The sequence below is a fragment of the Agelaius phoeniceus genome, chromosome 24 (assembly GCF_051311805.1).
Source record: "Agelaius phoeniceus isolate bAgePho1 chromosome 24, bAgePho1.hap1, whole genome shotgun sequence".
Taxonomy (NCBI): Eukaryota; Metazoa; Chordata; class Aves; order Passeriformes; family Icteridae; genus Agelaius; species Agelaius phoeniceus.
This window is the reverse complement of record NC_135288.1, coordinates 6,393,899-6,407,750: the sequence shown is the minus strand read 5'-3', so window position 1 is coordinate 6,407,750 and position 13,852 is coordinate 6,393,899. Positions and strand designations below refer to the sequence as shown.

The following is a 13,852-nucleotide window of genomic DNA, read 5'->3' as shown; positions in this document are numbered from 1 at the left end:
TCTCCTTGTCAAACAAAAACTTCACTTTAAATCAGCTCCTTTACCTGCAGAAGGCATCTCCTTGTCAAACAAAAACCTCAGTTTAAATCAGCTCCTTTACCTGCAGAAGGCATCTCCTTGTCAAACAAAAACCTCACTTTAAATCAGCTCCTTTACCTGCAGAAGGCATCTCCTTGTCAAACAAAAACCTCAGTTTAAATCAGCTCCTTTACCTGCAGAAGGCATCTCCTTGTCAAACAAAAACCTCAGTTTGAATCAGCTCCTTCACCTGCAGAAGGCATCTCCTTGTCAAACAAAAACCGCACTTTAAAATCAGCTCCTTTACCTGCAGAAGGCATCTCCTTGTCAAAAACTCCATTTGAAGGCAGCTCCTCACTTCCCTCTCAGCTGCTGGAATGAGTTACAGATTAATTACAAAATCAAAAACCTCATTAATCTCCAGTTCCATGGGAGAAGTGATGAAATGCACCTGAGGCATTTCAACCCCGTTTGCAAGTGTGCAAATCCAAGTGTGCCACAGGCATTTAAACCCATTTTTAACCCTCAACTTCCTGGATATAAATTACCAGATTATTTGACCAGCTAATCTGACCCTTACCTATTTAACCCTTAACTCTTTCTTTCCTCACATTTCTGTCATTGGCCCTTTAAAACACTATTTAATGCAGCCCAGCTTGTTGTACACAAGATTTGTTTCAAGTTGCACAGCAAATCCAGCAATTATTTTGAGACTTTTGAGGAAAGCCTGGTACCAGACATGCAAAAAAAGCCTTGGGTGTATTCCCACAAAACAGACCCCACTGTCCCATAAGAAATGCAAACCCCACAAAATTCCAAGCAACTGATTGGGAATTCACTGTTTTCTATTCTCCCCAAACAAAGGGCAAATCGACCAATCCAACTTTACAAAAAGGTTTTATTGAAAGGATTGAAAAATATTTTGTTTCTCAACAATATTTAAAACCAAGTTTTCAATATGTTAACAGTATGTAACAGGATTTTTTTAGCTTTTAAAAATTCAGTACACTGCTTTATTCCCTACTACAGCTGGTAACAACTTCTTCCATTTCTACCAGAGGATAACTTTTTTTTTTTGTTTTAAAAACAAATTCATTTCCCAGCTTCCATTTTGGCCCTTTGTAGATGAAAGGATTTGGAGGTGCCAGTGACTTACAAACCCTTTTATTAAAAACTCTTAATCAGCAAACCCCTGTTTTTAGCACAGTTTGACCAAGTTATTCTGAAGAAGCTACATGAGCAAGAGGAGGGTTTATTGCCAATAAAGTGAGGTGCATTCCAGCCTTTTGCTGCTTCAGCTCCCCCACTCCTGGAGCAGTTGAAATGCACAACTCCAGGGCTGCTGCAGCCTCACTTGCCTGCAGTTTGCAGATTAAAAGCCTTGGAAAGGGACTTTGCACACTCAGATTTGTGATGGATCAACACAGCCCAGGCTGTGAGAGCTGGGCCAGGGAGAATCAAGGCAGCTTTTGGAGGAAAAGCCAGGCCTGGAGCCCCTGAGCCAGGGCTGCAGCTCTGCCTGGGCTCAGCAGCCCCAGAAAATTCCTTTTCTCAGAATTCTGTACAAGCAAAGCTGCAGCAGCCTCAGAGCCACACTGCAATTGCAGCAGGTGATGAATTGAAAGAAGAAATTTCAAGCCAACCCCTAATGTAGACCTAAAGTAGCTCAGTACACTTTGATTACAGATTTAATTAATTACCTGTGCACTCTGAAAATTAAAAGTTCGGCAGTTTAGTCGAGAATAGCTTTACTATTATAAAAAGCATAAATAAAAAGTGCTGAATATAGTTTTATCTTTAAAAAAATACTAGATAAGGCTCATAAATCATTTCACCTCTGCAAAATGATTTTCCACTCCCCAGTGTGCCTAGAACTGCTCATTCTCCACTCATGCACACATTTCTCTAGACACCAGACCCTGTTCCTTCTCTCAATTATTGCATGTTAAATAAAAGAGTTCAAAGCAAACAAGCCTGACAGTTCTCTAGTTGAAAAAGTAAGCAGTTATCAAATAACTGAATACTCCACTCAGGAAACCCGTAAGCAGCTTCAAAACAGTGATAAAACAATTACTGCAGATTCAAGTGAAAGAGAAATCCCAAAAGCTCTCTGGATATTCTCCAAGATATCCCAAAATCCATCTGGTTTTGGCCAAACCAAAGCAATATTCTATGTTACAAAATGTACAAACCAAGTGTTCCTTTATAGCAACGCTGTTCATTGAGATTTGAATCGTTACCAAGAGTTTGTTTCTCTTTTCTGGAAAATTCTCTCACCTGCATTTCGTGAGCTTAGCCTCCAAAAGGGGAAGGACATGACTGAAACCAGCAGAGGACACAGGGCAGGCAGAGGCTGGAAATGAAACCATTTCCCATTTCCACTTTGGACCACAGAAACACCATAAGACAATCATGAGGAATTTCAGCAGAGATTCTCCCTGGGTGCCCCAGGAAATCCCAGCCCAGGCAGGAAATTCAATCCTGGGCACTTCTGCCTCAGGCACTGAACAGCTCCTGTCCCTCCCTGCAGTGAGCCATGCAGCAAGACTTGAAAATGCTGAAGTTTGGATCAAATGCTCCAGAGACTGCACCACAGAGAACATCAATGTAAACATTTTCCTTGGCTTTGCTATTCTGCACTTGAAGCACAGGGCAAACCCTTTCCCCCCACCCCAACCGGTTCTTCTGGTGGGGTTTGGTTTTTGTTTTTTGTTCTTCCATAAAAGCACATACAATAAAATATGTACAGAGAGAAGTTAGAAACATTTGAAAGCATCTTAAAAAAAGTAAATGTGAGACTTAGAATAATCTTGAGTGTGCTGAAGGCACCGGTGCTACTGCACTGGGAATGTGTCCTCTCGTTTCTGCAGTCACCAATGCAGAATCCCACCCTGGCTCACTCAGCACCAGGAGCTGGGAGGTATCCATGGAAGTTGAGGGCATTCAGGATCTTAGAACAGGATATTTTCTTCAGGACAACAGTGAATTCAGTAGCAACTGAAGTCCAGATTCTTCTTGAACACTTGGAGAATTTATTATTATTATTATTATTATTTTAACATGATAGTCTCTAATGCTACCATTTATCCCAGGGAATCAAACAAAAATAATAACAAAAAACCAACACGTGGATGACTCCCACCAAGAGGAAGGGCAGAGCTGTGAATTAGCTCAGCTACAAATAATTAATGCTCATCCCTGCTGTTTGTGGCTGTTTCCACAGTGCTGACAGCCAAGGGTCAACCACTGCTCATATGGGCACAAGAGAAAGAAATGTATATATAAAAAATATATACTTTTTATTACTAATTCCATCTATTAATAAAAAACATCCTTTGTGGGTGTTTCTTCAGTGTGTCACACTTGCAAGTAAGAAAGTATTTTCTGGGCAAGGTGTGTTTAGGATAACAAAGAGGAACCTTTTTTTTTTTAAAAGAAAACTTCTCAGAGCCTTTCTGTTCCTAGCAGTGTTAAATGGAGTTATAAACTATCAAATGAAAGATTTTAATGCCACTTTTCCCTGGTGTAGCTACATTCAGCCTACCATGGAACTGGTAAGTCAGAAGTTACAATCAGATCTGCAGATGTGGTTTTGGACAGCAGTCAGGAATAATCCACTGCTCATCTGGAAGGAAATTCAGACTGGATCAGAACCATCAGAGCCTTCCACTGCCCCTCCTGATGCATAGGAAGGAGCACAACCCTTCCCAACCCTGAGGGACATCAGCCACAAGCTCAGGGCAGCTCCAAAACCCAGCAGAGGGGAGGGATTGGGATTCTGCCACATCCCAGGGCTCCAAAACCCAGCAGAGGGGAGGGATTCTGTCACATCCCAGGGCTCCAATATCCAGCAGAGGGGAGGGACTGGGATTCTGCCACATCCCAGTGCTCCAAACCCAGCAGAGGGGAGGGATTTGCCACATCCCAGTGCTCCAAACCCAGCAGAGGGGAGGGATTGGGATTCTGCCACATCCCAGTGCTCCAATATCCAACAGAGGGGAGGATTCTGCCACATCCCAGGGCTCCAAAATCCAGCAGAGGGGAGGGATTTGCCACATCCCAGTGAGGGGAGGGATTTGCCACATCCCAGTGCTCCAAACCCAGCAGAGGGAAGGATTGTGCCTCATGGCACTGCCAGAGCCCTGCTCCTCAGAACTCCTCCTCCTCCACAGCGAAGTTGTTCTGCTTCTTGCGCACGTTCCAGTGCAGGCACTGGGCCAGGCTCTCGAACCAGTCGCTGACGGGGTCCCGGAAGCAGATGGAGGGGAGGGGGTAGCACGAGGTAGTGATGCTGATACTGCAACAGCACAGGGCAGGTCAGGCAGGGACAGCAACACCCTGCACAGCCCAGGCTGCTCCCACCCAGCACACAGTGACTCACTGCCAAACAGCAGCCTGCCATGCCCGGTGAGCACAGCCACAGCTGATCCCAAGAGAACCAGCAGAGCTCTGGGGACACCTGTGTGACGTGTCTGGGAACCCTCCGTGGCATCCTGCACCCACACAGGGACAAAGGAAACCCAGGGCACCACCTCGGCCTTTGGGTTTCCAATTTTAAGCAATAAACCCAGAAATTCCTGAGTGTAACCGAAGACCAAACCTTGAGTTTGAGTCTTTACTGGGCACCTTTCAGTTTCAAGTTTTATGCAACATGCCCAAGGATTCCAGAGTGTAACCAAGGGCCAAACCTTGTGTTTGGATCTTTATTGGGCACCTTTCAGTTTCAAGTTTTATGCAACATGCCCAAGGATTCAAGTTTCATGCAACATGCCCAAGGATTCCAGAGTGTAACCAAGGGCCAAACCTTGTGTTTGGATCTTTACTGGGCACCTTTCAGTTTCAAGTTTTATGCAACATGCCCAAGAGTGTAACCAAGGGCCAAACCTGGTGTTTGGATCTTTATTGGGCTCCTGACTCCTCTATAGATGATCCAAGCTGAGAGGGAATGAGCCCTGCTCAGGATGGAGGGTTTGGAGGGTTACACCAGCTCTGCATTTCCCTTCAGGGCACCTCGTGTGGGCCCAGAGGAAAAAGGGCCCCCTGAAGAACCCATCTGCCAATCTCCTTCCCAGAGCTGCCTTTTGACACCTCCACAGCACATTCTGGGCACAAAACTGAGGGACTGCTCACCCTTGTGCCCACTCAAGGCCACAGAAGTGACCACAAGCCCTCCCAGTTAACCCAGTTTAAAGCATGGGGAGTGTTCCAGCACCTGTGCTCACAGGCAGCTCCTGTTGGTTTGTAGCTTTCAGAATTGCTAAGATTTATCTTGAAGTTAAAATTTAGAGTTTTCTAAAGATATGCCCTTCCTCCCTGCCAAGCATGCAATGTTTACAGAGTCTGAACATTTCCCTTGCTTTTATGGGAAGATCTAAAGAACTCAAGTTAGAAATTAAATCCTTTTAGTGCAGTCTGTGCTCCAGGAGGTGTTAGGGCTTATAAAAGCTTCTTCCTTCATTGCCAAAAACCCTTTTGGCAGATGTTAGAGAATGAGGGAGCTGCATGAATCAGGCTTTTCTATACTTAGAGATAATAGAATCAGAAGAAAGGTCTGACCTGTCTCCATGGCAGATTTCCTGCCTCTTCCTCCCATCAAAGGAAACCCATGCTGTGTTCCTGGCATCTGGGGAGAGCATGATCTGAAAAACAGGAATGGTCCAAAACTCAGAGCAGGGAACAAACACCTCCTCCACCCTCCCTCTAATGCAGCACTGAGTCCCTGGAACTCCACACTGCACTGGAACCCCTCAGCTGTCCATGGCAGCAGTGCAGTAACACCACTCACGCTCCAAAACTTGATTTTTTGTTTATAATTATATGTTCTTCTATATGCAGTAAATCCCCTTTTTATAAGTACAAGGTCAGAACCCACACAGACCTTCCAGTTCCAGCCTGTCTCTTCCTTCCAGTTCAGTTCCTGTAACTTTAGTTCAGTTACAAGAGCTGGCTTAGCTTTTCTTTCAAGAAAAATAATGAAGTTAATCCAGAAAAATACATTTTAGTACATAATGAATCCAAAGGTATCAAATTTAGGAAGTTTGCCTCCTATTTAAATTACATTCCTAATTAAAAGAATGAACCACCACTGGCCAGTAACACCCACTGACACCAAAGTGTGGGCTGAGAGCTGTGCCATGAATAAACATTGAATTTGTGTTGTAAAACAGGAACAAAAAGTCCAGAACACACTCATTTCTCAATGCTAATCCTCCACCACCCCCAGGACAAAAGGAGAAAGAGATTCTTCCTTGCACAAGAGTATTTGTCCAAAATACCCATTAACCAAGTCTATTTTATATTCAGTATTTAATGTCTTTTTTTCTGCAAGACAACATTAAAAAAAACTAAATACTGAATTGCAGATAGTGCTACCAGTAAATACTTAAGATCTGCAATATTTCTGCATGAAAGGAGAATTTTTGATTCCCTTCACTGATCATTTACAGGCACTTTAGCCAAGATTCTGGAACATTTTTCAGAATGCAAATGCAGGAATTCCCATTTTGTAGAATGTTACAGAGCTACAGTCCAGTAGGAAAAGTGTAAAATATTCCACTTAAATTTATTAAAGTGGGCAAAATCTTCAGTTTTAACTGGGCAAAAATCTTCAATTTTAACTGGGCAAAAGCCTCAATTTTAACTGGGCAAAATTCTTTAATTTTAACTGGGCAAAATTCTTTAATTTTAACTGGGCAAAAGCCTCAATTTTAACTGGGCAAAAGCCTCAATTTTAACTGGGCAAAAGCCTCAATTTTAACTGGGCAAAAGCCTCAATTTTAACTGGGCAAAAGCCTCAATTTTAACTGGGCAAAAGCCTCAATTTTAACTGGGCAAAAGCCTCAATTTTAACTGGGCAAAAGCCCCAATTTTAACTGGGCAAAAGCCTCAATTTTAACTGGCCAAAAGCCTCAATTTTAACTGGCCAAAATCCTCAATTTTAACTGGCCAAAATCCTCAATTTTAACTGGCCAAAATCCTCAATTTTAACTGGGCAAACTCTTCTAAAGAAAGGCACAATCTTGAAGCAGACTTGGTGTGATCCAGCCCCAAGTGAGAGGACGCAGGAGCCACACGACACCTCCCACCCTCCTCTCATTGCTGAAGTTTTTAACCCACAGAGAGCAAGAAAATGAGAGAAAAGCCCACCTTGAGTTCCACCCCAGCAGGAACCACGATGGGTCTGAAGGACAGGGAGTGGGGGCAGATGGGGGTGATCATGATGGCCGGGACGTTGGGGTGGATCATGGACGCTCCGGCCGCCGCGGCGTAGGCGGTGCTGCCGGTGGGCGTGGAGACGATCACCCCTGGGGACAGCAAACATTGAACAGGGATTGCTCTGGGGGACACCAACAAACCCTATTGGCACCCCTGGGGACAGCAACAGCACAGGGACATCAGCTTTAAAAACCAGGGATTGCTCTGGGGGACACCAACAAATCCCACCCTCACCTCACCCCTGGGGACAGCAACAGGGCAGGGACATCAGCATTGACAACCAGGGACTGCTCTGGGGGACACCAACAAACCCTATTGTCACCCCTGAGGATAGCAAACAGGGCAGTGCCAGCAGCTCTGAACCAGGACTGCTCTGGGGACACCAGCAAACCCTATTGTCACCCCTGGGGACAGCAAACAGGGCAGTGCCAGCAGCTCTAACCAGGGATTGCTCTGGGGACACCAGCACACCCCGTGCCAGGAATGTGAAGCTCCCCCTGCATTTCACAGCCCCACTGCAGCCCAGCACACACACACAGAGAAGCTGCCCCTGACCCTGCCATGTGCTTTCAGGAGTTGCACAAACTCAGCTTACACAATTTTCTAATAGTGACTTTCATTTTTTTTCTTTAAGAGCTTTAAAGATAACTCCTGCTGTTCATGAGCTGAGACTGTTTGCCTTTAGCAATCCCAGGTACCCAGGCCAACCCTTCTGAGCTATTTCTTCCCCTTAGCCTGAAACACAACACTCCAAAAAAGAGCCACTTGCCCTCACATGCCCAGCAAGAAAATCTTTCAGCACCTCCAGCCTCCCAGTGTGGAACACACCCTCTGTTTGCTGGCAGCAGGGACTGGAGCTGTGTTTCCAGGAGAGGAAATCCCCCAGCAGGCCCAGGCTGGCAGGGAGCAGCACTCACCATCCCCCTGCACCGTGGTGATCAGGTGCCCGTCCAGGAACACGTCCACGTTGGACAGGTAGGAGGAAGGGCCACGATCCACCACCACCTCATTGAGGACCTGCCACGAGAGCAAGCATTACTGCAGCCTGCTGCTGCTGCCTTGGGTGTCAAATGAATGGCAGAAACTGAACGTGGTTTCCACATCTCCTAAAAATTCGAGCTTATTTAGTGCCTGCAAATCAAAGTTTCTTTATATTTCTGTGCTGTCGAGAGCCAGCTGAAGTTTAAGAATTTCGTTTTCAAGATTTAATAGATTTAATTCTTAATTTTAAGTTTTGAAGTTTAAGAATTAGTCCCCAGGAGCTGGTCACTAACAACATGCAGAGTTTTTCTTATTTATAAAAACGTTTGGTGTGTCTGATTTTAGAGCTACTGCTTTGTCTTCAACATAGAAGGAAGGCTGGACTCAAGCTTGCAGATATTTCCCAGCCTAAACAATTCTGTGAAATTATTTCTATTTAAGGATTGCTCCCCAGGAGTTGATCACTAACAACATGGAGGGTTTTTCTTCTCATTTATAAAAATGTCTGGTGTGTCTGACTTTAGAACTACTTTGTTCTCAAATACAAGGAAGGTTGGATTCAAGCTTGGAAATATCTCCCAGCCTAAACAATTCTGTGAAATTATCTCTAATTTAAGGATTACTCCCAGGAGCTGGTCACTAACAACATGCAGAGTTTTTTCTTCTCATTTATAGTTTTTCTTCTCTCACCACAAGTATCTGGTGTGTCTGACTTCAGAACTACTACTGCTGCTTTGTTTTCAAATACAAGGAAGGCTGGACTCAAGCTTGGAGAGATCTCCCAGCCTAAACAATTCTGTGAAATTATTTCTATTTTAAGGATTACTCCCCAGGAGGTGGTCAGTAACAATGTGCAGGGTTTTTCTTCCAATTTATTAAAGTGTCTGATGTGTCTGACTTCAGAACTACTCTGTCCTCAAATACAAGGCAGGCTGGACTCAAGCTTGGAGACATCTCCAGCCTAAACAATTCTGTGCAATTCTTTCTAGAGCAAAGTGTGAGATCACAAAGTGTGAGATCAGCACTTGTGACTGCACAAAGGAAATTGTGCAGCAGCTCCTCAGCATTTAGAGCAAACTGGGAGCTCAGCCCCACAGTGCTGGGGGAGAGCTTCAATGAAACAAATACAAATTACAAACAACAGCTTGGGGTTTTTGGTTGGTTTTTTTGCTTGTTTTTTCCTCTGACCTGATATTGCATAATTTGTTTGCCCACTTCTTTCTCCAGGTTTGCAGACACGAGCCCATTCTCCTCTATCCCATTCTGCACTGAGCTCTTGTCCCTGTGCTCCTTCACCACCTTCACCTTGAGCCTGCTCCGCAGGACCAGGGCGGCGTTGCCTGCAGGGACAAACACAGGGAAAAGGCTGAGAAAAGGAGATCTGGCCCAGGAAATCAGCCCAGCAGTGACTGAGACACTGCAGCAAATCCAGCCAGCCAGCCCTGAGCTTCCAACACTCCCAGGCTCACTCACAACACAATTGGCTGCACTTGGCTGAAGCTCAAAATTAATTTTTAGCAGCAACGAGGAAAAAAATCAAAGCCAGATTTTAAGCCAGTCCCTTCCCGCTTTTCTTATTATGTAAAAAGCAAATTTAAGTTTTGTATAGATATGATTAAAATGGGAAAACACTGTTGGGCTCATGTGATCTTCAGTAAGACAAAAGCTAAGCTTCAAGAAAATTAAAGCATTAGAAATGTGTTAAAAGATAATATTCTAGTGAGAGTTTTGGACATCTTTGCAGGATCTACTTTGGATGCAACTCAAAAGAATTTATTTCCTCAAATATTTTATTTGCCTGACTTCTCAGCATTTAAACACTGCGTTTTATTTCTACATTCAGTTGCAATTTAACATAAATTCTACATTATCTTCCACTTATTTACTCCATCAAGTTATTTCTTAGCCCTTTTTCTTTACAGAGCAGCACTGGATGGGTCAATGCAATGTAAAACTCCTGATAATTTAAGGTACATTTCTGATAATTTAAGGTACATTTCTGATAATTTAAGGTACATTTCTGATAATTTAAGGTACATTTCTGATAATTTAAGGTACATCTCTGATAATTTAAGGTACATTTCTGTTAATTTAAGGTACATCTCTGATAATTTAAGGTACATCTCTGATAATTGAAGATTTCTCTCAATTTCAGATACATTTCTCAAGTTTCAGATTTCAAGGGCTGACCTGAAAGAATTGGTTAAGAAAAAGTAACAAACAAACACCACACCTTGTCCCCTTAAATTTACCTTCTATAACCTGAGTGACTTGGGACTGAAAATTCTCAAAATTAAATGGAGTAAGAAATCCAAGGGATCCCAGATGAAAAGCCATAACTGGAGGTACACTACCCTATCAATAAAGAAAAGAGTTTTAAAGCTCCTCAGTCAAAGCAATCCACACTTCAACTATTTGCCTGTAAATATTGTGACTATTGATGAAACTTCAACTGTGCTTCATAAAAAACAACACATTTGGCATCATTTTCACAAGGTAAAAAAGAGGGAATGAGGAACAAAAGACAAATGCTGAACTCAGGGAAAAAGAGAGGGGAAAAGCACTTTTAAATACTTGCAAAATAAGAGATTTGTGGGTTATTTCCAATAAGAACCAACCTGGAAAAGTGAAGAAGCATAAAGTAAGGTCCCATCTCCTCCCAGGCATATGATGAAGTCAATCTGATTGGAGATATCATCATAGTCTAGGAGAAACATTGACATCAAAAGTTTTCAATTCCATTCTATCCCCCATCTTAATTTCCTAACAAAAATCAGGAGGAAAAATTTCAATGTGCAGCGTGCAAATATTCCCTCACAGATATATAAAAAAGCACAATTAAGATGTAACAACTGCCTGCAAAAGACAGAAAAGTTTTACAGATTTGACCCAGCAAGCAAGAAAACACCAAGACAAAAACAAAAATTCCACTCTGTCCTTTCAAGAAATCATTTCCATACCTTCTCTAAAGGTGCAAAACTTTTTCTTCACTGGTCCAAAATTCTCATCATTAGCTATAGCAGGGTCTTCCAATACCTTTTTCTCCACATACACAATCATGTTGTTCTCCTGAAGAGACAGAAAATAAACTTGTGAGGGACCTCCCAACACTTGACTCTCTCCATAATTTCTATTAATTTATTCATTTATTAATTTCATTATATAAATAATATTTACAGGAGTGTTCTGCATCTGCTGGCTCTTTTTAATGTGTGGTTTGATCCTGATGAGAATTTTGCAGCCTGCACAGAACATTTAATAAATTAAACCTTGGAATTTGGAATACAGATTACAGACACAGCAATAATGCTGTGTTTGCTCAAGGATTAAAGGTTTTTAAAAATTATATCCCATTCCTGTAATTCAGAACTGTAAACAGAATGAAAATTTTTACTTCAATAATTTTAATTCATTTAATAAATTTAGTTTTAAGCTTCATACTGATCTTAAATTCTGCACAACAAATTTTAGTGGCAGTGGGTGCAAAGATTTGATTGCACAAATTCTGCACAGAATCAGCAGAATTTCTATTTTCTCACCTCAGTGAGGTACACACAGAGCTCTTTGAAGGGCTGCATCACGGATCTTCTTAATTTTAATTAATTCAATTTTATAATTAATAATTTTAATTCATTTAATAAATTCAGTTTTAAGCTTCATACTGATCTTAAATTCTGGACAACAAATTTTAGCACAGCCAGTGGCAGTGGATATGAAAATTTGATTGCACAAATTCTGCACAGAATCAGCAGCAATTGCAATGTTGTCACCTCAGTGAGGTACACACAGAGCTCTTTGAAGGGCTGCAGCAGACTGGCATCATGGATCTTCTTAATTTTAATTAATTTAATTTTATAATTAATAATATTAATTCATTTATTTTATAATTAATAATTTTAATTCATTTAATAAATTAGTTTTAAGCCTCATACTGATCTTAAATTCTGCACAACAAATTTTAGTGGCAGTGGGTACGAAAATTTGATTGCACAAATTCTGTACAGAATCAGCAGAATTTCTATTTTCTCACCTCAGTGAGGTACACACAGAGCTCTTTGAAGGGCTGCATCACGGATCTTCTTAATTTTAATTCATTTAATTGTATAATTAATAATTTTAATTCATTTATTTTATAATTAATAATTTTAAATAATTTAAAAATTCAGTTTTAAGCTTCATACTGATCTTAAATTCTGCAACAAATTTCAGTACACTCAGTGGCAGTGGGTATGAAAATTTGATTGCACAAATTCTGCCCAGAATCAGCAGTAATTTCCATTTTCTCACCTCAGTGAGGTACACACAGAGCTCTTTGAAGGGCTGCAGCAGACTGGCATCACGAATCTTCTTAATCACAAGGACACTCTTGGGAGGTTTGTTCCATGTCAACCGCTGGCTTGCTGGATCCTGAATGTGCCTGGGGGACAGAACAACCCCAAAGGTCAGCACAGCATGGTCTGACACCTTCCTGACCTGCTAAAAACCCATCCTCCAGTGTGGGGAGCACAGCCCTGCACAGCAGGCAGGGAAAGGCAAGAATTCCACTGCAGGGATGGGAATTTATGTATTGATGTATGGAGAACACACAGCCCTGCACAGCAGGCAGGGAAAGGGAATAATTCCCATTGCAGGGATGTGAATTTATGTATTGATGTATGGAGAACACACAGCCCTACAAACCAGGCAGGGAAAGGCAAGAATTCCATTGCAGGGATGGGAATTTATGTATTGATGTATGGAGAACACACAGCCCTGCAAACCAGGCAGGGAAAGGCAAGAATTCCATTGCAGGGATGGGAATTTATGTATTGATGTATGGAGAACACACAGCCCTACACAGCAGGCAGGGAAAGGCAAGAATTCCATTGCAGGGATGGGAATTTATGTATTCATGTATGGAGAACACACAGCCCTACAAACCAGGCAGGGAAAGGGAATAATTCCCATTGCAGGGATGATTCTGAATGAAATGCAATCATTCTCATTGCAGTGATGGTCCTGAGGGAACTGCAATAATTCCCATTGCAGGGATATTCCTGAGGGAAATGCAATAATTCACACTGCACTCGTGTTCCTGAGGGAAATGCAATAATTCCCATTGCAGGGATGTGAATTTATGTATTCATGTATGGAGAACACACAGCCCTACAAACCAGGCAGGGAAAGGCAAGAATTCCCATTGCAGGGATGATTCTGAATGAAATGCAATCATTCTCATTGCAGTGATGGTCCTGAGGGAACTGCAATAATTCACACTGCAGGGATATTCCTCAGGGAAATGCAATAATTCCTATTTGCAGTGGTGTTCCCCAGGGAAATGCAATTAATTCCCATTGCAGTGATGTTCCTGAGGGAAAGGGAATAATTCCCATTGCAGTGATGTTCCTGAGGGAAATGCAATAATTCCCATTGCAGTGATGTTCCTGAGGGAAATGCAATAATTCCCATTGCAGGGATTTTCTGAAGGAAAAGCAATAATTCCCACTGCAGGGATATTCCTGAGGGAAATGCAATAATTCCCATTGCAGGGATGTTCCTCAGGGAAATGCAATAATTCCCATTGCAGGGATGTTTCTGAAGGAAATGCAATAATTCCCACTGCAGTGCTGTTTCTGAAGGAAATGCAATAATTCCCATT

General features: G+C 42.3%; 1 protein-coding gene across 2 annotated transcripts in view; it reads right to left on the bottom strand.

Annotated features, from left to right (window-relative positions):
* Nucleotides 1–896: 896 nt before the first annotated feature.
* NADK (NAD kinase) overlaps nt 897–13,852 on the bottom strand; it is a 30,284-nt gene continuing 17,328 nt past the window's right edge. For both annotated transcript variants that reach the window (XM_077190276.1, XM_054647785.2), the window contains exons 4-12: nt 12,502–12,631; nt 11,175–11,283; nt 10,833–10,918; nt 10,467–10,569; nt 9,403–9,554; nt 8,151–8,250; nt 7,165–7,322; nt 5,575–5,657; nt 897–4,315 (exon numbers count right to left, since the gene is read on the bottom strand). In XM_077190276.1, the coding sequence (XP_077046391.1) occupies nt 4,168–4,315; nt 5,575–5,657; nt 7,165–7,322; nt 8,151–8,250; nt 9,403–9,554; nt 10,467–10,569; nt 10,833–10,918; nt 11,175–11,283; nt 12,502–12,631 (1,069 nt within the window). In that variant the 3' untranslated portion in view covers nt 897–4,167. The remainder of the gene's footprint in view (nt 4,316–5,574; nt 5,658–7,164; nt 7,323–8,150; nt 8,251–9,402; nt 9,555–10,466; nt 10,570–10,832; nt 10,919–11,174; nt 11,284–12,501; nt 12,632–13,852) is intronic.